General features: G+C 47.1%; 3 protein-coding genes across 6 annotated transcripts in view; all 3 read left to right on the top strand.

Moving 5' to 3' along the window:
* Mrps21 (mitochondrial ribosomal protein S21) overlaps positions 1–24,132 on the top strand; it is a gene marked incomplete in the record, with an annotated part of 33,525 nt that overhangs the window by 7,762 nt on the left and 1,631 nt on the right. The window contains 2 exon segments of the mRNA XM_055603721.1: positions 17,233–18,719; positions 19,515–19,629. Of these exon segments, the coding sequence (XP_055459696.1) occupies positions 19,547–19,629 (83 nt within the window).
* CUNH1orf54 (chromosome unknown C1orf54 homolog) lies at positions 294–7,892 on the top strand. Of its 3 annotated transcripts, none has more exons than XM_055603718.1 (6): positions 294–350; positions 2,057–2,140; positions 2,921–2,979; positions 3,537–3,674; positions 7,013–7,114; positions 7,813–7,892. In XM_055603718.1, exons 1-5 carry the CDS (start codon positions 305–307, stop codon positions 7,109–7,111), a joined length of 426 nt encoding a protein of 141 aa, XP_055459693.1. In that variant the 5' UTR covers positions 294–304; the 3' UTR covers positions 7,112–7,114; positions 7,813–7,892. The 3 variants fall into 3 exon arrangements, with proteins under 3 accessions (XP_055459693.1, XP_055459694.1, XP_055459695.1); XM_055603719.1 differs by having other exon boundaries at positions 7,016–7,114; XM_055603720.1 differs by having other exon boundaries at positions 3,537–3,650; positions 7,016–7,114.
* Positions 9,519–13,287, top strand: Ciart (circadian associated repressor of transcription). 2 transcript variants are annotated; one of them, XM_055603711.1, is made up of 6 exons: positions 9,519–9,722; positions 10,101–10,504; positions 10,624–10,699; positions 10,969–11,047; positions 11,162–11,273; positions 12,653–13,287. In XM_055603711.1, exons 2-6 carry the CDS (start codon positions 10,160–10,162, stop codon positions 13,151–13,153), a joined length of 1,113 nt encoding a protein of 370 aa, XP_055459686.1. In that variant the 5' UTR covers positions 9,519–9,722; positions 10,101–10,159; the 3' UTR covers positions 13,154–13,287. The 2 variants fall into 2 exon arrangements, with proteins under 2 accessions (XP_055459686.1, XP_055459687.1); XM_055603712.1 differs by lacking the exon at positions 9,519–9,722 and adding an exon at positions 9,756–9,802.

Raw genomic sequence — 24,132 nt, forward strand, 5'->3', positions numbered from 1 at the left:
GAGGAAGGAAAGGAGGGGAGAGAGTAAACTTGGTCCCAGCAGTGGGAGTCCTGAGGGGAATCGGTGTAGGGTGAGGAGCTCCCCGGGAATAAAAGTTTGCATTCATTCAACAAGTTTTCAGTTCAGTCCAACTGCTGTGTAGTAGAAGGTCTACTGGGTGAGAGGGCGGAGAGTTCTGTCCCCTGGGAGAAGGCTCATGGAGGCTCCCTCCCACCTTCACAGCAGCGGGAAGGCGGGGTGAGTGTGGTGGGAAACAGTGCAATTTCCTCTTTTTACTGTCACAGCGATAGTGCAAAAATCCAGAATGGATGTCCTCCTTATAGCCCTCCTTGTCGTGCCGCTCATCCTGGGTAAGTCCACTTCTCAGCCTGAGCTTTTGTGCCAGGTCTTTTGTTCTAAACGGGATGAGAGAAAAAGATGTAAAGAGGATGTGAGTGGGCATTTCAGCAGGGAGGGATCATTCTTTCTCAGCTGCTGGAGTCCAGGGTTGGGGGCAGAGCAGAGCTCTGGAAGGTGGAGCCAGGAAACCAAAGGCAAAGCAAAGCAAGTCTTGTCAGAGAGGAGACTGAAGGAGGATGGAGCCCTGAAGAGAGTGCCTTCGACAATCCTGAACTAGTAGTTCTGTTTCTGTCACCACACAGCTGAACAGGCGGGTGAGGAGCAGTAAAGGAAGGAGGTGGGTTCTCAGAAGTCCAGGGACTGAGAGAGCACAGAGTGCCTCCTTCCCACAAAGAAGGGGGGAAAAAAACCTTCTATTAGCAAAGACTTAAGTGTGAGAGCCAAGTCTGATGGCATATGCCCAGCTCTTGGGACAAAGAGGGAAAAGGGGGAATCAGAAACTCAAGGTTATCCTTGACTACACTGTGAGTTCCTGACTAACCTCAGATAAATAATAATAACAATAACCCCTCATCCAGGTGTGTTGGCCCGTAACTTTAGCTCCAGCACACTGGAGCAGGCAGGCAGATTTGAGTTTGGCAGCCAGCCAGTTAGGTTAACAAAGTGAGTTCCAGGACAGCCAGGGATACACAGAAAACCCCTGCCTCAAATAATAATAATAATAGTAATAATAATAACCCCCGAACCAAAAAATAAAACCAAGCTTGGTATGGTGGCTCACTCCTTTAATCCCAGCACTCTAGAGGCAGAAACAGGAAGGTCTCTGTGAGTTCTAAGCTAGTCTGGTTTCAAAATGAGTTCTAGGCTGGTTAGGAATACATAGCAAACTATGTCTTTAAAAAAAAATGGGGGGGGGGCATGACATAAATATAGATTGGCTTAGGATAGTAGAAAACTGGACAGGTCCCAAGGGCAGCTTGGCTCCTTCCCTTCTTTGTTCTCTAGCCTGCCAGGTGTCTCTCATTGTTTCCCTCCCCTTTAAATCCTGTGTCCTTAGTCTGGGTTTGCAGCAATGTGTTTAGCAGAAGGCCTAGAATTCTGGATTCAATCACCAAAGTCACACATTTTTAGCTCTGGAAGTAAAGAAAAGCTATGATGGGCATTTGGTCCAGCTGACTCAATTTTAAGGATGGTGATAGAAGGCTGGCCGTGGTGGTGCACGCCTTTATTCCCAGCATTTGGGAGCCAGAAGCAGAAGCAAGCAGATCTCTGTGAGTGCCTGCTGTACACAGTGAGACAGCCAGGGCTCTATGGAGAGACCCTTTCTCATAAAGGGTTTGGGGTGGGGGTCATATGAAATGGACTGTTCAAAGTTCTGCTTAGTTAACAGTGAAGCCGGAAATAAACCCAAATCTAAAATCTTGAGAGTTTGTTTTGTTTTGTTTTTTTGTGAGAGATGCTGGTAAGATTTCTCCCAAGTATAAAAAATTGGGAGGATATGGAACCTATATTCCTGGGAGTTCTGTGCTGAAAGCACAATTCTGATCTCACTGCAGCTAGGAGCCAGGAGACTGGGCTGGCTGAGGTACAGCGACAGGGAAAGGAGAGGAGGCAGAAGGAAGGACGGCTGGGAGGTCTGGAGATCTGAGATCAACTCCATGTGTGCTGTTGCTAAGGAGCTCCAGATGCTTTTGACCTATAGCTCTTGTCCCTGCAGGACAGGAATACGAGGCTGAAGAAGAGCTGGAGGAGGGTGATTACTATCAGGTGATATATTATTACACAGTGACCCCTAACTACGGTGCGTATGTGAAGGGCTCCAACTTTTAGTGGGGTAGAGCGGATTTGGGAACGACTTAGTTCCAAGATTGTCCTTCACTTTGCAATACAATAGCAGATTTAGTCAAAATTTTGGCTGTGACCAAAAGCTATTAAGACTCTTGGTATTCTTTCTCAAGCTCATGATTTTTGAAAAAAAACAAAAACAAAAACAAAGTAAGGATTTTATGTATATGAATATTTTGTCTGCATGTATGTCTGTGCATCATGTGTGTGAGGGCACTGGATCCCCTGGGAATTGCAGGTGGTTGTGAATGCTAGGAACTGAACCCAGGTCTTCTGGAAGAGCAGCCAGTACTCTTAACCATGGAGCCAGCCATCTCTCCAGCCCCTTAAGCCCATTATGTTTTGTTTCTTTGGAATATGGTTGGGACAATTTGAAAGTTTTCCAATTTGTAAATTATTTGATATAAATTATGCATAATGTGGAGAAGTGTGTGTTTGTACATGAGCAAAGGAGCCATGGAGACCAGAGATGTCTGACGCCACTGGGGCTGGAGTTATGAGGGGCTGAGAGCTACTCGGTGTGGATTCTGGGAACTGAACTGAGGTCCTCTGAAAGAGCAGTCTATGTTCTTCACTGCTCAGCCAGCCCTCTGGCTCTAGTGACAAACGTTTTGACACTAGAGCTAACTAGAAGTAGGTTACAGTAACACATTTTACAATGTTAGGTAGCTGAAGTATTCTGAGCATGAAGTTTCTTCCCCTTTCATTTTTGTTTCTTTCTTTTCCTCTTCCCCAGATGACTATAATGTAAACTTCACTGTTGATTACTCTGTGTTTGAGTCAGAGGACAGGTTGGTAAGTGACTTCTGTATCTAACAGGGTCAGGGCACATGACAGTCAAACAGAAACTGGGAAGAACTGAAATGTGGGGCTGGATATGGTAGTCCAGGCCTGTAATCCTAGCACTTGGGAGTCACAGGCAGGAGGATTGCCCTGGGCTGAAGGTCAGTCTGATTTTACATAGTAAGTTACAGTCCAGTCAGGACTATATTATTACTGTCTCAAGAAAAAAACAAAACAAAACAAGAAAGAAAGGAAAATCTGATAGAAAGTAGGATGCAGGTCCCAAACAGACCTGTTAACTAGAGCTGGGAGAAGGAAGCTACGACCTAGTGGGCTAACGCGCGAAGGAGGGTAGCCAAGGCACGTGTTGAATGGAGCATGCACACAATCCATGCCATCACTGGGCTGGACAATCCGAAAACTTAAGTGTTAGTCGTATCGGGTTGGGGTGGGGAAGGAAGCTTGCTTGTAGGAAAAGATTAACAAAACAAAACAAAACTCTAACTAGAGCATCTGTGGGATGTTGAACGGAAGAAATGATAACTGTTTCCCCAACCTACCGAGGGCAGAACAGGTTGAATAAGGAGGTAACAACAGAAGCAGCAGAAACTACCATTAGTCTTCATACAGAACTTGTGGACCACCAGAATCCTGTAACCACGAAACCAGTGACAACGGAACCAGTGAGTCATGTGGAAAGTAAAGAGGTGGGTACTAAGCCATCTCTTACCCAGACAGTTCCAGGGCTAGTGACCTGGAGTAAAGAGAGGGCAGATTATGGTGGAGGGGGGTTTTCTTCTGCTGTTAAGACCAGCTGGGTGGTGGTGGTGCACGTCTGTAGACCCAGCGCTAGGGAGGCAGAGGCAAGCGGATCTTTGAGTTCGAACCCAGCCCAGGACAGCAAGAGCTACACAGAGAAAGCCTGTCTCAAAAAACTAAACAGCAACAACAAAAAATTGATAAAACCAATTCAGGGAGGAAAAAATTTATTTCATCTTACAAATACCAGATCACACTTCATCACTGAGAGAAGCCAGGGCAACGACTTAAGACAGGAACCGAAGCAGAGGCTTAAAGATTTATTTATTTATTTATTTATTTATTTATTGTACATTAGTGTTTTTCCTGCATGTATGTCTACGTAAGGGTGTCAGGTTCCCTGGAACTAGTTATAGACAGCTGTAAGCTGCTATATGGGTGCTTGGGGACTTGAACCCCAGTCCTCTGGAAGAGCAGTCAGTGCCCTACCTACTTAGCCATCTCTCCAGTCCCTCAGCTCTCTTTTTTTTTTTATACCACTTGACCACAGTGGTCTGGGCCCTCCCATATCAATCATTAATCAAGAAAATTCCCTTAAAGACTTTCCCACAGTCCAATCTGATGGAGATTCCTCAGTTGAGGTGCCATCTTCCCGTGTGTGTGTGTGTGTGTGTGTGTGTGTGTGTGTGTGTGTGTGTGTGCGCGCACGCACTGAGGACAGAGGACAACTTTAGGGTGTCAGTTTGTCAGGCTCAGGCTCAAATGTATGAACTTTTATATGCTGAACCATTTTGCCAGTCCAGATTTTGTTTTAGATACAACTTGAGACTAAGGAAGCTTTTGCTTGCTTGGTGTCCTGAAGGACAAACAAAATTAGAAAGAATAGTTACTATAAGAGCAAAAGCTGCCCATGGAAGGGAAGCAGAACAAATAGCTATTTTTAGACTAGTGTATGACAGAAGGAAAGTCTACAGAGGAAAACAATATGAATCAGAAAAAATGTACAGGGTTTGGGCTGCACAGGGAATTCAAGAATTAAGTTTTCACCACGTGGGGTTGGGGGACAGGAGGCTTCTTTGTAGGAGAGGATGAGGAGGAGAAAGCCTCTAAAAAGGCCATCTATGAGGGTGTTAGATAGGATTGAGACCAGCCTGAGGGACATTGTAAGACTCTCTTTTTGAAAAAAATGGCTGGGCATGGTGACATATACTTTTAATCCCAGCACTCTAGAAGCAGAGGCAGGCAGATCTCTGTGAGTTCAAGGCCAGCTTGGTCTACACATCAATTTCCTGGACAGCCAAGGCTACACAGATCTTATCTTAGCAAAATTTTTTGAGCAGTGAGATGGATCCTCAAATAAAGGCACTTAGCCAGGAGGTGGTGGTACAAATCGAATCTAGGACAGCCAAGGCTACACAGAGAAACCCTGTCTCAAAAAAAACCAATAAATAAATAAATAAATACGTAAATAAATAAAGGCACTTGCTGACAAGCCTGAAGACCTGACCCAGGTTTGATCTGTGAGAACTGCTTAATAAAAGGATAGAGAGATTTCAAGAGTTGGCCTTTTACCTCCACACATGTGACATCGCATGCCCTCCCACCTAAATAAATGTAAAAACATTACACAAGGCTTTTCATTTTTGCATAATAATATTATGTACATTGAGTTAGGGATAAATCTACAGAAGTGTGAAATTTCAGGCTGGGCTTTGGGCCAATAAGGAACGTGGCAAGTCCTCCAGCAGGGAGAAGATGATGGAATCAAAATTTCGGAAACTCTTCATCTGAATAGTGGAAAGGTTGGTACTGTCTCAGTACTGTCTCAGGAACAGCTGTTAAAGGGCAGAGCTAGGTGGTCTAATTTGAGAGGAGAAAAATAAGGCTAGAATAAAATGCCTCTCTTCAGTGATAATTTTATAAACAAGGAGAGTTAGAAACTTACAGACTTTAATCATGTTTGGAGAGGATCAATGAGATGGCTAAAGATGTCTGCCAGCAAGATGCTCAGAATTCAATACCCAGGATCCCTGTGATGGAACGAATGAACCCACTTCATGTTTTCCTCTGACCTCCACACATATGCACTCATACACATACAAACACACAGAGACACACAGACACGCACACATGTAAAATCTTATGAATGTGTTTGGGAAAATGGATGACCAAAATGGAAGCCAGAGTGGTTTAGGAGGGTTTAACTAAACCAGAGTGGTTTAGCTATAAGTTGGACAGTCCTGTGTGGGTGTTCTGAAGGCAGCTGAAGTGGATCAGTAGTACAGACCTGCCCTAAGGGCAAAGTTAGAGTTGTGAAAGCAGAAAGGCCAATGACTGAGTCAGCAGAAGAAGGGAAACCAACCAAGGAAATGTAAGAGGCAGGTGGAGAGCCAAGTTTGAGTTACAGGGACTAGAAGAGAAAGCTTGGTGTAATCAAGCAAAAGCTACCAAGAGCCCAAAGAGGAGGAGGCATGGATGCTTCCAAAGGAAAGTTAAATTTTATGGAATGAGTTAGTACAGAGTGCAAACTGGGTGTGGTATCCAAGCATCCAAAGGCAGAGACAGTTAAGTCTCAAATTAGAGGCTAGCCTGGATATAAGTAATAGACCTATGTCAAGAATAAGAAATTGTGTGTAGTGGCACACAAGCCTTTAATTCCAGCACGAGGGAGGCAGAGGCAGGAGTAGCTCTGAATAGTTCCAGGATAGCCAACTGGGTCTTAAAAATAAATAAATAAATAGATAGATAGATAGATAGATAGATAGATAGATAGATAGATAGATAAATAAATAAATAAATAAATAAATAAATAAATAAATGAAGGAACGAACGAAGGAAGCAAGCAAGCAAACAAACAAGTGATGTAGCTTTTTATAAAGGGCAAAAGTAGTCTACATGCAGCTGAATGCAAATGGAAGGAGCCAGTAGGATTGGCAAGCAGAAGGCAAGCCTGACAGTAAATATACACATTTTAAAATGTGTATAGGTTTGTATAGACAGCAAGCTCCTCTTAAGTCTCACTTATACCCCCTCAAAGCACCTACCATAGTGACTGGCACAATGTCATGCACAAAAGGTAAAAAATTAAATGTCATTGGGAATTGTGGCCGCCCAAGTAGGAAGAATTCTTACTGTGAAAAGGAGGGTAGGATCTCCTTTGAGACCAGAGGTAAGGACAAAAGGCAATCATGTAAAGAGGTGGCTATCTTTCTGGGTGGGGGTGGGTGGGGATTGCTAGGAAGGGTGACAATGACCTATTGTGTGTGTGTGGGGGGGGTTGTTTTAGCAGAGTACAGAACAGAATGATGCCATGTCCAGTCTGCAGAGTCCTCTGTCCTGTCTTCTGTTATGGACCCTTCTTCAATCAGGGATGCATTTTCTGTAGCAGGTAGGAGGGTAGCCACTGGCTTTGGTGGGGACGCTGTGAAGTCATTCATTCTCGGTCCTAGATGCTCAAGGAAGGGTCACATTTAGAAATGTCTAATTATCTGATCTTAACAAAACTTGGAAGATGTTGAAGCGAAGACTTTTGTAATGTCATTTTTAAAATTCCTGTCTGGGAGGACTTCTAAGACCTCCCGGGAGAGAAGCATGCTGAATGGAGAAGCCTCTTCCAAGCTCCCAACAAGCCTGGAAAAATCAGAGCCGGTTCCATTCTGGCCAGGTTTAAAGTTATGGCAGGTGCCAGAGGTCAAAATGGGTGTGCTACAACCCTGCAGAGCCAAGAGGCAAAGTTCAGCAGGAGGAGGGAGGAGGCAGGAGGGGCACATCCCTCTCGACAAACAACGCCTCAGAGTGTGGAGTCTGTGCGTTTGCACAGAGATGGGAACAAGGAGACTTCCTTGGCTTCATGCTCATTTGAGGGATTTATTGTTTTTAATTATGTGTCCTGTAGGGCAGGGGTTTGTTCACGTGAGTATGGGTGCTCGGGAGGCCAGGGCACCAGAGTTCCTGGAATGGGAGTTACAGGGGTCTGTAAACCACCTAGCATGGCTGCTGGGAATTGAACTTAGGTCTTATGTAAAAGCAGCATGCCCTCTTACACTGTGCCAGCCACCCTGATCCTGTTTTGTTCCCCACCCCCAGGTGAGAGAAGGCTGCTCTGATTCTTCGGACTAGAGTTTGGCAAGTTTTGGATGAAGAATAAAAAAATTAGTTTTACCTACTTCTTAATGAGTGTCTCTTCTTAAGTCAACACTGAAGTGCACACCAAGACTTGGAGGCATGAAGGGCAGATTAGAAGAAATAGGAGCCAGGCAGGGGTGGTGCACGACTTTAATCTGAGGCAGGTGGATCTCAAGTTTGGGGTCAGCTTGTTCTATAAAGTGAGTTCCGGGGCAGCCAGAGCCACACAGAGAAACTCTGTCTGGGAGCGAGTGGGGAGGAGGGGTGAATTAGATGTCAAATAATTAGAAGAAATTATACCCTATAAATAAATCTAAAGTTTGGGGTAGAATAGAGAATATTCACAGATAACAGTTTTATTCTGAGCCTGTAATTCTAATTCTATTTTTGTTTCTTTCTTTTTTTTTTTTTATTTTTGAGGGTCCCACTGGGTCAGGCTGGTCTTGAACTGATTTCCTTGCATTCAACCCCTAGGATTACAGCAGACACGAGCCACCACACTCAGATTAATTAATTATATTTTATTTGATATTATATTGAAACATGTGTTTGGGCAAAGAGTGCTGAGGCTTAATTCAGAAATCGTTTTTCTTTTTAAAAAAATGATCACGTTGCTAAATATAAGTCAAAAGTATTAGAATTTATGTAAAATCATCACCCATTCTCTAAACCATGACTTCTAGCCCTGTCCAACCTTTTCTTTTAGTAAGATTATGCGTAAAACACAACAACAACAACAACAAAAAACGAAGTCTGTTCTCCCGACCCTACTCAGAACTAGAGTGCCCCCTTGCGATCCCTCTGGGGTCGTCCGAGTCCTGTTTGCTTTAACGTCTGCGGTGACTCCGGACTCTCCTTCCTCAGCGTTTCCCCCTTCTCAAAGGGACAGACAGACTGACGCAGGCAAAGCCATAGCCTGGAGGTGGGGATCACCTTAGCCTGCTCCGGGCCGAGCGGTCAGGGACGCTCGGCCTCGCCCTCCGGGGTCTCGGCGGGCCGGCGTCCGACCTGGGGACGCGCCTGGCGGGTTACGTAAGGCGCGGCGGGGGCCGGCGAGGACGCGGCGTTCCGGCCGCGGTCCCCACCCTGCGCGCCCAGCCCGGCGGCGCGGAGGGCGGCCGAGCGCGGAGTCACGAGGGCGGCCGCCGGCGGGGAGCGGAGGCCGGCGCCCCGCGTCGGCGGTCACGCACGCTGCGGACACGCGCTGCCGGCGGCCTCCACGTGCTGCGCCCGTGCGCGGAGGCGCCCGCCCGGAGGGGCACGCGGCCCGGGAGACGCCCCCGTGCCGAGGCCCGGCTCCGCACGCCCCGGCCGCGCGGGGCCCAGCAGCGCCCGTCCTATTTAAGGCCGCGGGCTCCACCCTTTTCCGCCCCTTCCTTCATTTTTCACTCTTTTTCCATCCTCCTTTTTCATCACCGGAGGAGCCGCATGTACGGGCGGAGCCGCGACTGCTTCCCTCCCAGCCAATCGCCACTCGGCTGCCTCCCTATTGGCCGAGCCCCCGCGGGGCGGCAGCAAATGGGATGCGAGGGTCTGGATCTGGCGTCACGTGTTGCCGGCAGGCTATCCAATGAGAGCACGAGGTCTGTGTACGCAGGGGGAGGCACGTGCAGAGCCGCACGTGTCCGGGAGGGGGAAGGGGCGGGACCCAGGGAGCGAGGCGGAGGTGGGTCGGCCAGACCCGCGCAGACTGGGACGGAGCTGGTGCGGGCCGGGGCTGCCCCGCGGAGCAAGCGGAGCGGACGCGACCCGAGCGTCCCGGGGACTGACCCGGAGCGGGTGGGCTGGCCAGGCCGCAGATCGGGGCGTCGGGAGGTGTTGCATCACCTGGCAGGCGCGGCGTGGACGGGCCGGCTGCGGTGCCCCTGACGGTGAGGGATGCGAAGGCGCGGGGGACGCTTGTCTGTGGGTTCGGGTGCGCGGACGAGCCTGGAGCGGGTGGCGTTTTCAGGTCGGCAGGCTGGCCGTGAGGTCTGGCAGGGGACAGCCCAGAGCGGCGGGCGGAGGGCAGGGAGTAGAGGTGGCATCCTCGGACGCCAAGGGAGACGGGCTGCGTGGGGCCGGGAGCCCTGGTGGGGGCGGGCTGCGTTGTGAACGCGGGTGGGAAGGCAAGGTGGTGGGGGGGGGGGGTGTTTTCCCGTTTCTGTGGAGAACGGAAAAAACGTGTTACCCTGTTGAGAACGCCCCAGTCTCCCAGTCTCTTTCCTAATCCTTCAACTGATTTCAAACTCCCTCGCTTTGCTGTTCAGTTTCAGGGTCTGGTCCTCGGCACCACGGGATCTGCTCTTCAGCCCCTGCTCCTGGAGCGATGGATTCTCCATCCAGCGTTTCTTCTTACTCCTCTTCCCCTCTTTCGCCGTCATTTTCCACATCCCCTGTGAATAGTGACTTTAGCCTCCCCTCTGATAACGAGAGGGAGGGCAAGGACGCCCGTGGGCTCAAGCCAGACGCTGTCGAGGAGAGGGGAGGTTCCCGGCCCACTCCGGGCCCTATCCGCTGCCGACATCGACCCAGAGTTTCTAGTAACCAACGCGCAGCGTCTCATCTGGAACAGCGGGGACCTGGAGCCAAAAGATCAAGAGACGGTGAACTGGAGAACAATCTAACCGTCCCGGGATGTACCACAGAGGGAGATCTACTCTTTGCTCAAAAGGTAAGGGAAAGCAGAGGGGACAGCAGTGCGGTGGCAAACGCCTAATTAGTGGATAAGGCCGGTAACAGGACAGCAGAAAAAAACGACTTCTGGCCGTGGCCTGTGCTGTTTTTCCACAGTGTAAAGAACTCCAAGGGTTCATCCGGCCCCTCACAGACCTACTGAACGGACTGAAAATGGGTCGCTTTGACAGAGGTAATAACCTGCTTAATTACATTTCTGGGGGGTGGCCCTCCCCCCTCCCAGTGAAATCTTAACTTTCTCCTTGGGGTGTGGGCCATTCCCTGCTTGCATCTGTAACTTAATTGCTTCACGTGAATGCACTTGAACCCCAACTATCTTGTCTTTGATTTACATTTACCTCAGTCTCCACCTTTGCTTTTTCTCTCACGCTGGGAGTGACCCGCTAGAGGGGCTCTTTGCCACATTCGGCAACCCTCTCACCACCCTCTCTTTCACCCTAGGATTAAGTAGCTTCCAACAGAGTGTGGCCATGGACCGGATCCAGCGGATAGTGGGTGTTTTACAGAAGCCTCAGATGGGGTAAGTCTCCCTCATTCCTTTCTCTTCTTCTCAGGATATTATTGAGGGAGGCCTAGAATATTCTCCATTTCTTTTTGCATACTTAATGACTTTCTTTAAATCCTTTTTTCACAGAGAGCGTTATCTAGGAACCTTGCTGCAAGTGGAGGGGATGTTAAAGACTTGGTTTCCCCATATAGCTGCCCAGAAGTCCTCTGTAGGAGGCAGCAGGCATCAGACAAGCAAGGTAAGAACCTAAAAACCAAGGAAGAGATGGCAGAATAATCAAGAAATGAACTATGTCCCAGCATCTAGGAGGGAGAGGCAGGCAGATCTCTCTGAGTTTGAGGCCAGCTTGGTCTACAGAGTGAGTCCAGTGACAACCAAGGTTACATAGAGAAAGCCTGTCTTTGGGGGATGGTGCGATAAGAATGGACTATGCATGTTTCCATGTTTTTTGTCCCCCAGGGAAGGGAAGGGCTAACTGTGCATTACTGTGATTTTCAGAGTTGGCCTAGATGTCAGTTCTATTTTGTTGGGGTCCCACAAAATTTAACCCTGTTTTGTTGAAGCTTACCTGCTTTCTGCAGATACAGAAGGCTCTTCTTAATCAGGCCAAGTGACTCATACAGGAAGATGCCTCAGTTTTTCTCTCCAGAGCCTTTCTTCCTTGCACCCCTGCAAACCTTTTTCCTTTTCCTTTTCTGACTCCTGTCCAAATATCTTTAACCAAACCTTATGTGTCTATAGTTGGTTTCACTTTCCTTTTTTTTTTTTTTTTCTTCTCATTTTCTTTGTTTCAAAACAGGATTTTCCTGTGTATCAGCTGTCCTGAAACTTGCTCTGTAGACCAGGCTAGCCTTGAACTCAGAGATCTGCCTACCTCTGCCTCCTGGACGCTCAGATTAAAGGTGTGCACCACCTGGGCTGGAGAGATGGTTCAGAAGTAAGAGCACTATCTGCTCTTCCAAAGGTCCTGAGTTCAATTCCCAGCAACCACATGGTGGCTCACAACCTATCTGCAATGAGATCTGATGCCCTCTTCTGGCATGCAGGTGTACATTGTATACATAATAAATAAATAAGTCTTTTTAAAAAAGACAAAGGTGTGCACCACCCCAGCCCAGCTAACTCAACTATAGTTTTTGCTGATGTGAAAGTAATTGATAGGAGAATAACAGGGTCATGCCTTGTAAAGAACTAAACATGGAAAATGAGAACTTTCAGTATGGAAATTAAATTTACTTAAATTTTAAAGTGCTTTCCTGACATAGTAGGCCTTGAGTTTGATTCTCTTTACACCGCACACACAAAAATCTTTTAAAGAAACTGAACAGGAATCATTGTATAAATGCCGAGATCTGTAGGGCTGTTTCACGGTATCTGTTTTTAGTAGCCTAATATAGTCTGTTACACTGAGCCACCTCCAACTCTTTGTTGAATAAATAGAAGCATTACTTGTTGCTGAAATTTTTACTTAATCATTACCTGGCAAGAACACACCTGTCGCACAAAACAATGTGTGTTTGCACTGCACAATGAGTTCTCAAGGAAAGCAAAGGTCTGAGCTATGTGGGGCTGATCCGCAAGCTTTCTTAACTCGTTTTTTGTCTTTCCCCACTCTAGCGCTTTCCAAGCCAGCACAGTGATTCAGCTGCTTCCTCTCCTGCACCTCTCTTGGGGAAGACGGGCCAAGCACAGTTGGGACATTTAGTTTTGAAACCAAAGCAGCCTTGGCCTGCCACAGGATGGCCAGTCATGAACCTCACCTGGATTCATAGCACTCCAATTTGTAACCCTCCCCTCAGTTCCCAAGGCTCCACCTCTAGCCACAGTCCCGGAGGCACTGGAGCCAGCATTGGTGTCATCCTTGTCCTCCAGAAAGGAGGAAAACCCATCACCCGATCTGCCCCAGGCACTCCAATCCCACAGCCTCCTGTCATCCCTGGTGATCTGAAGAAGCTGTCTGGAGAGGGGCCTCGCTGCCACAGTTGGCCAGTAACGCTGCCATCAGACTGGAGTTGCTCCCTCCGTTCCTCTGGTCTACCTACCACAGACAGAGAGATGACTGAAGGACACCCAGAGCCACAGATGATCAGCCTTTCTCCAGCTGCTCCTGATCCTTAGCTCTTAACCCAGGTTTTGCAATTGTCCCAAGTCCCAGTTTGTATAAATATGTTTATGGTTTTTTTTTTTTTTTTTTTTTTTTACTTTTAATGTATTTGTGGTGAGGAAAAGTAAACCCTTTCTGATTAAAGACATTTTTTTTTACCTAAACACTTTTCTGACTATTGTGAATTGACAGCTTTGAGCCTCAAATACACCGTAAATCTTACTGAGCCTCTGAAAAGAAGCTAGAACGCGGGCTCCACAAGGTAGGTTCTGGACGGGACCACACAAACCTGTGTGGGGCATCGCAGCTGCCGCTTTCCTAGGGACCAGCCTTGAGCTTTTATAGGTGCAGAGCCGACGTGTTTCTGGGTTTTTCTGTTCACACTAGAAACTAGTACCTGTCCCTTTGTGTCTCCATGTGGAATCTTCCAGCTGGGCAGACAAGCAGGTTCTTCTAATCTGGCACAGCTTGGCATTGGTGGCTCACTGTTGATGCTCGGGGGTAAATGCACATGTAAGCTGCTGCCTCCAGAAGAGGGAAAACCAAACAGCCACTGCGGTGCCAGTTTTGAAGAGGGCATAGTGTCCCAGGATGGTGGAGGTCAGGTTAGGGGTACTCAGCCTCTGGGCCATATCCCTACTCAAATAGCTGTACCTGCTCAATGTATGCCAGGCTAAGGAAAGTGACTCAACAGTTACTGACTCAAGACCGTGAATGGATCTCCACCCTTCTCTCTTTCTGCTTTGTCCCAGTTTCTACCAAAACCATTGCCTCTCATCCTCAGCCTTCCCAGAGCATCAGATAATTCTGTCATCTTAGTCATTGCTTCTTAGCTGCTCGGCATGCTTCTCAGACAGCTTTTGCCCATTCCTCAAGCCCAGTGCTCTGGTAAATAAATCACCTCCCTTTCAGAAAATATGACCTCCTTTCTGAGGCAAACCTTTATTTGGGTAGCTCAGGCTGGCCTGGAAATCAAGATGATCCTGGTGCCCCAAGAATTACAGATGTGAAAAACCACTCTTAGCTCCATTCCTGATTTTGATGGAGATATATATACACACACATATATACATACATATGTAGATTTTTTCCTTTTATGAGACAGGTTCTTATTATGTAGCCCTAATTGGCCTAGAACTTGCTACACAGACCAGGCCTGCTTCTGCCTCCTAAATACTGGGGTTAAGGTGAACCACCATGCCTAGCTCATTTTATTTTTTAAGATGTGTTTTATTCCTGTATGGATTCCCAGGAACTGAAGTTATAGATGTTTGTGGGCCACCATGTAGTTGCTGGGACCAAACTCAGGTTCTCTGCAAGAACAGCAAGCACCTCTCCAGCTCTTTGGATTGCTGTCTATTTGTGAAACTTTATAACTTACATTTGCTACCCATAATAATTACTTCCCATGCTATCAAGTTATTGGCTTACTGGAAATACTCTTCAGCCTAAATATCCTCTTTCTCCTCTCCACTCCAGTCTCCTCCAACACACTCTCACTCACACTATGGCCTGAACTTTGGTCCCCATGCATGCTAGGCAAGTGTTCTACCACAATTCCTCAGAATGCTTTAACCACATGACCACTGTACCTGTTTGCAGCACAGCTCACACTGCTTTTGTTCTGTTACACCTTCCAGAGTAACTAATGCGCCCACAGACTCAGCACTACAGTATTTATAACATGCCTTCCACCAATCCAGTGAACCCAGGAGCCGACACAAAGGCTGTGTGTTGTATCACTTGACACTCAATGCTGTCTTCTGAGACTTTCCTACCTTAGATCCTGTGACTGCACACAGTCCCAACTCTCCTCTTACCCAACTTGGCAGCACTTTCTAGGTTTCTTAATGGCCCCATTTCCACCCACCCCAGAGTGGGTGTTCTCCGAGGCGCTAGTCTTGGCTTCTCTCTACATAGATTCAACTATGTTAACTTTGCATTTTTTTATTGCCTTTATTATTTCCTCAAAGTAGATACATGCTAAATCTTCTGCCATAAGAAGTCACACTGAATGTATGCATTTCTGTGGGTAGTTTTATTTATATACTGCTTATTAAAAAAAAAAATACTGAAGGGGCTGGCAAAAAAGGCCCTTGTAGGCCAGATTCCTCTGGGAAGAACCATCTCCCACAAGCTGTCCTCTGAACATGCACCATGTAGGCAGACACACACACACACACACACACACACTCACACACACACACACACTAGTTTTTGTTGTTGGGTTTTTTGTTTGTTTTCTTTTTTTTTTTTAAGATTTATTTGCTATGCAGTGTTCTGCCTGCATGTATGTCTGCTCACCAGAAGAGGGCACCAGATCTCATTATAGAGAGTGGTTGTAGCCATCCTGTGGTAGCTGGGAATTGAACTCGGAACCTTTGGAAGAACAGCCAATGTTCTTAATCTCTGAGCCATCTCTCCAGCCCTGTTGGTTGGTTTTTTCAAGACAAGGTTTCTCTGTGTAGCCTTGGCTGTCCTGGACTCACTCTGTGGACCAGGCTGGCCTCAAGTGCTGGAATTAAAGGCGTGAGCCACATGGTTTGTTGTTGTTTTGTAACCATTGAGGGCTAGAGAGATGGCTTAACAGTCAAAACCACCTACTGCTCTTGCAGAGGACCAAGGTTCAGTTCCCAGCGCCCACATGGTGGCTCACAACCCTTTGTAATTCTAGTTGCAGGGCATTTGATGTCCTCTTCTGACCTCCTCGGGCGCCAGGCAGACCTATGGTCCACACCCATGTAGGCAAAACACTCATACACATTTTTTTAAAATCTAGATGCTTTTAATTAATTAGAAGTTTAGTAAATGCTGGCATTTAAGGCTGGGGAGGTAGTCCAAACAGCGCTAGCTACTTGTACACAAAGCCATGGGTACATGTGCCTGTAACCTCAGCCCTCGGGAGCTGAGGCTGGAGGATCAGTCGTCGAAAGTCATCCTCAGCTACAAATCTTCTTCCAAACCAACCTGGATGCTATTTTAAAAAGCATGTTAGTGGCACTGGAGAGATGGCTAGGCAGGTAAGGGCGGTCGCTGTCTAATCGTAAGGACTAGAGTTAGGATCCCAGAAACCATTAATAAGCCAGGCGAGGGCATCCCACAAACAGCTAAACACCTCTGAGGAATCTGATGCCCTCTTCTGGCACCACCTGCACATGAACATGCAGATGGACGTACATCTGGGCATTCATTCACCCATGGGCATACACACACACACACAATCTTTAAAGTAAAAGCCTGGTTAGACAGCTCAGTAGGGAAAGGCCTCTGCCACCAGTAAGCCTGATGGCCAGAGTTCCAACCATGGGACCCACCTGGTAGAAGGAGGTAAACCATTCTGGCAAGTCGTCCTCTGACCTCCACACATGCGCTGTGACACATGCACATAAGCTTTTGTGTGTGAGCTCTCATGCATGTACGCGCACACACACACAAATTATTTTCCTCTTCTGTTAGTGAAAGATTTTTTTTTTTAAAGATTTATTTATTTCATGTATATGAGTGTTCTATCTGCATTTACACCTGCCAGAAGAGGGAATCAGTTCACATTATAGATGGTTGTGAGCCACCATGTGGTTGCTGGGAATTGAACTCATGACCTTTGGAAGAGCAGACAGTGCTCTTAACCACTGAGCCACCCCTCCAGCCCCTAGTGAAAGATATGATGCCAACACTTTTTTTTTAGATAACTAAGCTTAAAACTTAGGCACTGAGGTTGGGCAGAAGACTCAGAGGTTAGTAGTACTGGCAGCTCTTCCCGAGGACCCAGATTAGATTCCCAGCACCCACAATGCCTCACATCTGTAAATCCAGACCTAGTGGATCTGATGGCCCCTTCTGGCCTCCCTGGACACCAGACATGCATGTAGGCAAAACACCCATACATATTAAATTTTTTTCTTTTTAATCCTGTAAAACAATAACAACAACAAAGGCTGTGGGAGAGTTGGCTCAACAGTTAATAGTGCTTGTAAGACCCATGTTCAATTCCCAGCATGCACAAGTAGCTCCCAACTGTCTGTAACTCCAAGCCCAAGGGATTCAAATGTCCTGTTTTGCTCTCCATGGACACGAAGCCCATACACGGTACACAACATACATGTAGGCAAAATACTCATACACATATAATAAAATAACCCTTGAAAAATTAACAAAGCACCTTTATATTTTATCCCATTTGGACTCTTATGATAAATTTTGTGAGATCAACAAAGTGAAGATTAATTAGTGCCATTTTACAAATAAGGAACCAGACTGAGAGCTCATGCCTAACAAGATCTAGACCATAAATATTTGTAATACATCCCCATTTCTTCCACCCAAGCGTACCAATATAGCCCCAAATAATCATAAACAATCAACAAATAAACACGTTAGTATTCCAGTATTTTTATTTAGACAAAAAGTGCAGACTCCTAGTTTGAGTAACTCACGCATAGGCACACACTTGACTCTTAGACCCTGACTAGGACCTGGAACTCCTTCCTACCGTATTATACTGCTGGCCATATAACTAATTTTGCACTTATTATATGCTTCCCGGTCTAAATTGGTGTCTACATACTGTCTTTCAGTAGTTCAAGAGACACTGGGATGGTATCAGCAGGGCCTGGCAGAAGACAGGCATTCAGTGCAGCTGGTTGATGAGCATGCTGGTCCCAATCCAGCTGCGGTTTGGTACCGTGGATCTGGCTCACCACGAGGTCAACTTAAAGTCTTAGGTGAGTACCTTTTGACTGATGATGTTCTGGAGAGACAGCTCAGCAGTGAAGAACATTTACTGTTCTTGTGGAGGCCCTGGATCCAGTTCCTAATATCCACATGGCTGCTCACAACCACCTTTAACTCCAATTCCAACACGGCTCCTACACTTCTCGGGCTCCTGCACGCACGTGGTGCGCACGCAGAGAATAAAAACACGTCTTTTAAGGAGATATCACATGAGGTGTAAATAAACATACACGGGTACGTGGGTATACCATTTACGTAAACCGTGAGAAAGTGTGGAAGAAATAAAAGAGAGACATTTCTACCAGGTCTAACTAGGCAACAAATGGCAAGGCTGGCATTTAAAACAAAACAAAACGGTTTGATTTTAAATTCTGCAGGCGTTTCCCATTTCTTTCTTTAGTGACTCTACTTTATTTAATGAAACGGCTTAGGCAGGTAACGCAATGGGAAACTCACAGTATGTAATTTCTTTTCTTAACTTTTGGGCAGATGAAGGGTGTGGAGCTGTTTTTCTCCCGGCGAGCAGATCTGTCCTTTTTTTAAATGAAAAAATATTCTCAGGACGCTTCCCATTTCCCATCCAGAAAACCGCAGCTGCTCAGATCTAGGAAAGGCTTAACAGGATTAGAGCCACGGATCGGGCTGACCTCGCTGACCCACGGACCGCGACTCCACAGGAAGGCGAGGACGCTGTTTCTTTGACGGTCGGGCGTAGCGAACCTCCACAAGGACAGGCAGTCCGCGAGGCTCCGCGGCGTCTGCGCTGCAGCGCAGCTTCCTCCCGCCACGGGATTTCGTGCTTCCGCTTCCGGTGCGGAGGTCCCGGAGTCCGAGTGCTGAGACCACCAGGTCGGGAGATCGCGGGTTGAGGCCCCTGCGCCGCGGAGAGTGTGGGGCGGGAGGGCAGGACTTCGCGGGCCGGCCTGGTCTCTAGAGACGGACGAAGAGTCCTTTCCAATTCGCAGCGAAAACCTTTTTGTTTGTTTGTTTGTTTGTTTGTTTCGATTTTCGAGACAGCCCTGGCTGTCCTGGAACTCTGTAGACCAGGCTGAACACAGAGACCCGTCTGCCGAGGTGTGCGCCACCGGCGCCCGGCTGTTTATCTATTTGTTTATTTTATTTTATTTTTTTTTGATGCGGCCCGGGGTGAGAGGTTGAGAGTCTGTCCCAGCCTTCCTCCATAGGGTTCCAGGGCTCGAACCCAGATCGTCAGGCTTGGCAGCAAGTGCTTTTACTTGCTGAGCCATCCCGCCGCGCTGTGAAAGGAATGCTGATAACAATTCGCTTGTCTTTTTCTTCTTAAAGTTATTTACATTTAATGTGTAAGAGTGTTTTGCTTGCATGTATGTCTGTGCATCCTAGAGGCCAGAAGAGGGCCTTGGATCTCCTGGGACTGGAGTTACGGATGGTTGCGAGCCTCTCAGTGGTTGCTGGGAATCGCCCTGGATTCTCTTAACTGCTGAGCCATCTCTCTAGTCCTACTTGTACTTTTTTTTTAAGATACAAAGAATTCCTCCTGCCAGATTCTATGTCTCCTGGTTCAATTTCTAGACTGAAGAAAACTGCTTGTGGTGATGTGTGACAGCTGGGCTTTGTTTTCTTACGTTGGTTCTCCGATTTCCATGCTCCTTGTCCGTTTTATAGGTCGTGGAGAATGAAGATCTGACGACGAGGCCATGGCTAACCATCTGAAGTTCATTGCCAGGACTGTGATGGTTCAGGAGGGGAATGTGGAAGGTGCATACAGGACCCTGAGCAGGTAAAAAGAGCCCGAGTCTTGTCTAGACCAGCTGTGGCAAATGTAAGTGAGTCTCCACCCAGCCTACCCCCTCATAAACTGTTCTCACAGTGGTGTCAGCCCAATGTTCAGGCTATGGACACTTTAGCCCCTCAATTTATTATTGTAAAAATGAAGTTCTCCTCCAAGTCCAACTTGATGGAACTTATCCAGCAAGCAGCTGTCATCCCTTGAGGAACCTGAGTTCTATCCAAGGTTTTGGAAAGAGCCCATAAGTCTGTGCCTGCTTGTGCACATGTGAAATCTCGGCACCAGGGAGGTGGAGGCAGGAAGACTGAGAACAGTGTAGACAACACTGACTAGACTCTATCTAGTTGACCCCTCCCGATATGAAGAAAGAAAGAAGAAAGAGAGCTGGAAGGAACATGAACAAGAAGCAGAGGCATAGTGCATGAAACATAGCTGAGACCATTTCTGTGGAATAAGGCGACTGGAGATTAATTCCCTTGTGATTTTATCTCATGTAGCTCAGGCTGGCCTAGAGTGGGCAGTATAGCCCAGTGCTCTCTGTGAGTTCATAGTCACCTTGGTCTAGATAGTGAGGTCTACGACAGTCTCAACAAAAGGAACAAAAATGTTTATTATATATGTGTATGTCTGCCTGTGCCATGTGTGTTGGGGTGCCCCGGAGGAGAGTGGGATCCCCCGGAGCTGGACTGCAGCTCAGTTGGTACAGTGCTTGCTTAGCATGCTTGAGGCTTTGGGCTTCCCCAGTGCTGTATAAACTGGGTGTGGTGACACACCCTTATAATTCCAGCAGTTACCAAGTGGTGGTGGTAGGATCAGAAGTTCAAGGTTGTCGTTAGCACTGTTGCAGATTTGAGGCCCTTGGGAGGTGGGGGGAGTTCACACAGGGAGCGGCTCTCAAGCCTGGTGACCTGAACCTGCACCTCTACAAATTCTCTGCAGCATGTGTGCACACACTAAATGTAATAAATGAAAGACTAACGGAAAAGACAATCTTCCCTTGTTCTAGGTACAAGTCAGTAGTTCATGAGGGAAAAAAGAAAGAAATGGCAGAAAGTAGAGGTTGGAGACCTGACTAAGAACACTGGTTGCTCTTCTGGAGGACCTGGGTTCAATTCTCAGAGCCTACGTAGCAGCTCACAACATTCTGTAACTCCAGTTCCAGGGCAGCTGACACCATCTTCTGAGCTCCATGGGGCCAGGCACATGCCATGTGCACAGACATGCATGCAGGCAAACACGTATATACATGAAACAATAAAATAAGAGTCTTAAGAGTAGATGCTCTGTGGAGATCTCCTACCACCTGACCTGCTATTATTTTAGATCTTGTTCAAAGGGATTTGGTTTTGTTTTTTATTGTTGTTTGTGGGGTTTTTTTTTGTTTGTTTGTTTGTTTGTTTGTTTTTGTCTTATGTAGCCCAGGCTGGCCTCAAGTTTATCTTATAGCCAAGAATAACCTTAAGTTCCTTGCCCCCATCTCCTTTGTCTGTGGTTACAGGCCTACACTCTGTTTCTCTCTGTCTCTCTCCACTCTATGAAGTTCTGGAGTTGAAACCCAGGGCTCCATATATGCTAGAGAAGCACTCTATCAATTTTAAGCTGCATCCCCAGCCTAAAAAAAAAAATATTTCCTTTAAAAAATATAAATAAGTACAAAGCCCTTGGGAGCGGTGATAGACACCTACAGTCCCTGCCATGGAGAAGCTAAGGCAGGAGGATCTCAAGCTTGAGCCATACAGACCCTGTCTCAAAAAAGAATAAGGATATAAGTACTTTTTTTTTCACTTCAGTTATTAAAACACAAAGGAAATTATAAGTTTGGGTGGGGGAGACTCAATTTATATTATCTAAAAAGGAAAGGTTTGCTCTGAGGACGTAGCTCACTTGGTGGAAAGGCACCTGGCCAGCTACACCACAGGAGACCCCAAATGGTGTCTTGTGCCTGTAACTCACAGAAGGACCAAGTTATCCTTTGCTACACAGCGATCTTTGGGCCAACCTGGGCCATGTGAGACTACCAGACAGAAAGATTCCTTGGAACCAGGAAGACTTTGTAGTGAGAATGTGGTTTCTTTAAAACCCCAGTTATTTTGTGTGAATGTTTCGGTCTTAATCCAGGTGGGGAATACGGGCTGCTTCAGAGCAGCTGACTGTGATTTACCTCATGCTCTTATGCAGGAGCATGGTTTTACCAACTGCAGATAGTTTCTGCAAGTGCATGATGCTTGAGATTCTGGAGACTTTCAGAGGGCATAAATGCCAAAGCCCGGAGAGAGGCCAGGGCGCTCTGAAGAGAGGCTGCTGCTGTTGCCATTGTCAGCTGGTTGCAGTTTGTCAAGGTTTCTCAAATACTGTCCAAAGAGATGAAAAAATTGAATATCCTGATGGCATAGGTCAAACTTTTCCCAAGGAAACTGAAGCCCTTGATCAGCAGGAAGTAGTCTAAAGAGGTTTATACCCCTTTCCCCTCTAACCTTCTTTCTCGCTTACCTAGTGTTGGGGAGTTGAAAGGGATTGGGGTGGGGAAGGGTGGTAAATATAGGAACCCAATAAAATAGCCAAAAGGCCTACTCGAAAGAATTCATTTAAACAGCAGAAATGTTGGACTCTGGACTCTGAACCTGAGGTTGAATCTCTTTTGGACTTCCGTATGAACTCAAAACTGTGGTCTGGAAAACAGTTCGGGGAATGTAATTAGCAGTTTAAATCTTCGGGAAGCTGCATTTTAAAAATAGCCTGGTTAGGGTGGCTCATGTTTGTAATTGCAGCCAGCACAGAAGGCTGAGGCAGGAGAATCAGGAATTCAGGGTTTCCTTGTCTGCAAGTCAGAGCCAGCCTGAGATATTTATGACTGTGTCTCACAAACAAACAAATGAAGACTACATTTTTTATATAAAAAGATAATTTGCAAAGAAGAAAGCTGCATTTCTATTCTTTTTTTAAAATCTTGGAGTATAATGGAAATGTCTCATAAATTGTATCCTAGCCTAGCAGGGAAGCGCAAAGCCATTCTGTGCTCCTAGGGTACTTTTCTTGGTACTTTTCTAGACAAGAACTTGTAAGCCTGGCGTGCCTACTGCTTGCCAGCTAAATGCAGTCTTTCCTGACTTAGCTCCTCATTCATTTCCTTTTCCCCACTGTTCCCTAATGTCGTCCCCTTCGGTCACCTGTGCCACTACCTATCTCACCCCAGTCCTCTTATCACTCAGCTTTCGGATGGTTGTGGTTTAAAAATAAGTTGCTTATTCTGCGATCTGATTACAGCAGCAGTGCAAGTGAGAGGAGAGAGACGAGGTTGAAGGTTTACGATGTTCGGAGCACTGAAGGGAGCTTACGCAGAAAAAGCCGAAGCTTCTGCCCTGGGAGACTGCCACAGAATGCCTGTTATATAATGCTTGTTAGATTCCAGAGCCCTCACTGGAGCCCTGAAATGAGGATATGGAGAGTGGGGGTTGCTAGGAAGCCTTGTGTGATTGGCTGGCCCCCAAACTAGGAGAGACAAGCACACTGGAAGCATGCCCGGCTGACCCCTTTTACTCCTGATGGGCCGGCTCCTGGGCTCATCGAGTCCTGCATACACAGTGGCTGGCGCAGGCTGGCTGCGCTGACATGTGGGGCTGCAGCCCCCAGGTTCCCGTGGTGAGCAGCTCGGCTCCTTTTACATAATCAGTTGAATTTTACTAAAACTGGCAGTTGGTTTGTCCTTACTGTAAGGTTGCCAGGCACCAGAACTCCAAGCTGATCTGATTACACTAAGGTCTTCATCTGCTAGACCTTGAACAACCTTTGCAAACAGAGGTAACACTAGTAACACCTTCCCCAAAGTGTTACACTAAGTTGTATCCTCAGCTTTACATTGCTTACCCGACCCCCACTCCTGAACTAGGAACTAGAGCCACGGTCCTTGAAGGCAAGCGCTGTACCACCAGGCCACATGCCCAGCCGGCTAGCCAGGTGTAGTTCTTGAGGTCGTTTGTGTTTATTTGGTAGGCTTTCGGGTTTTTTCTTTTGGGACAGGGTCTCATATATCCTGAGCTGGCCATGTATGACCTTTGAACTCCTGCCTCTACCTCTCAAGTGCTGGCACTGCAGGTGTGCAACCCCACGCTGGGTTATGTGATACTGGAGATCAAACCAGGGACTCCTCTACCCTCTGAGCTACATCCCCAGCCCCATAGTTCTTGAATTCTACTACAAAGCTTGACCTACACCCTTGCCTACTAGAGATGTGGAATCGGTGCTGCTGTGGTGGCATGCGCGTGTCTGCTCGTGCGTGTGTGTTCATCTGAGTGCTCTGCCTGGGCTGGAAGACACTTCAGGTGACCTTCCTCAGGCACCACCCCCCTTTTTTGTTGCTGGTTTGAACCAGAGTCTGTCTTAGTAGGCTGAGCTGTCTCTTACCTCCCCGTGGCCGGGATTACAAGTGGGTGCACCATGCCCAGCCTTTTTACATGGATTCTGGGAGTAGAACTCAGATCCTGTGTCAACCATCTT

Source organism: Psammomys obesus, unplaced genomic scaffold (genome assembly GCF_907164565.1).
Source record: "Psammomys obesus unplaced genomic scaffold, mPsaObe1.curated_primary_1811, whole genome shotgun sequence".
Taxonomy (NCBI): Eukaryota; Metazoa; Chordata; class Mammalia; order Rodentia; family Muridae; genus Psammomys; species Psammomys obesus.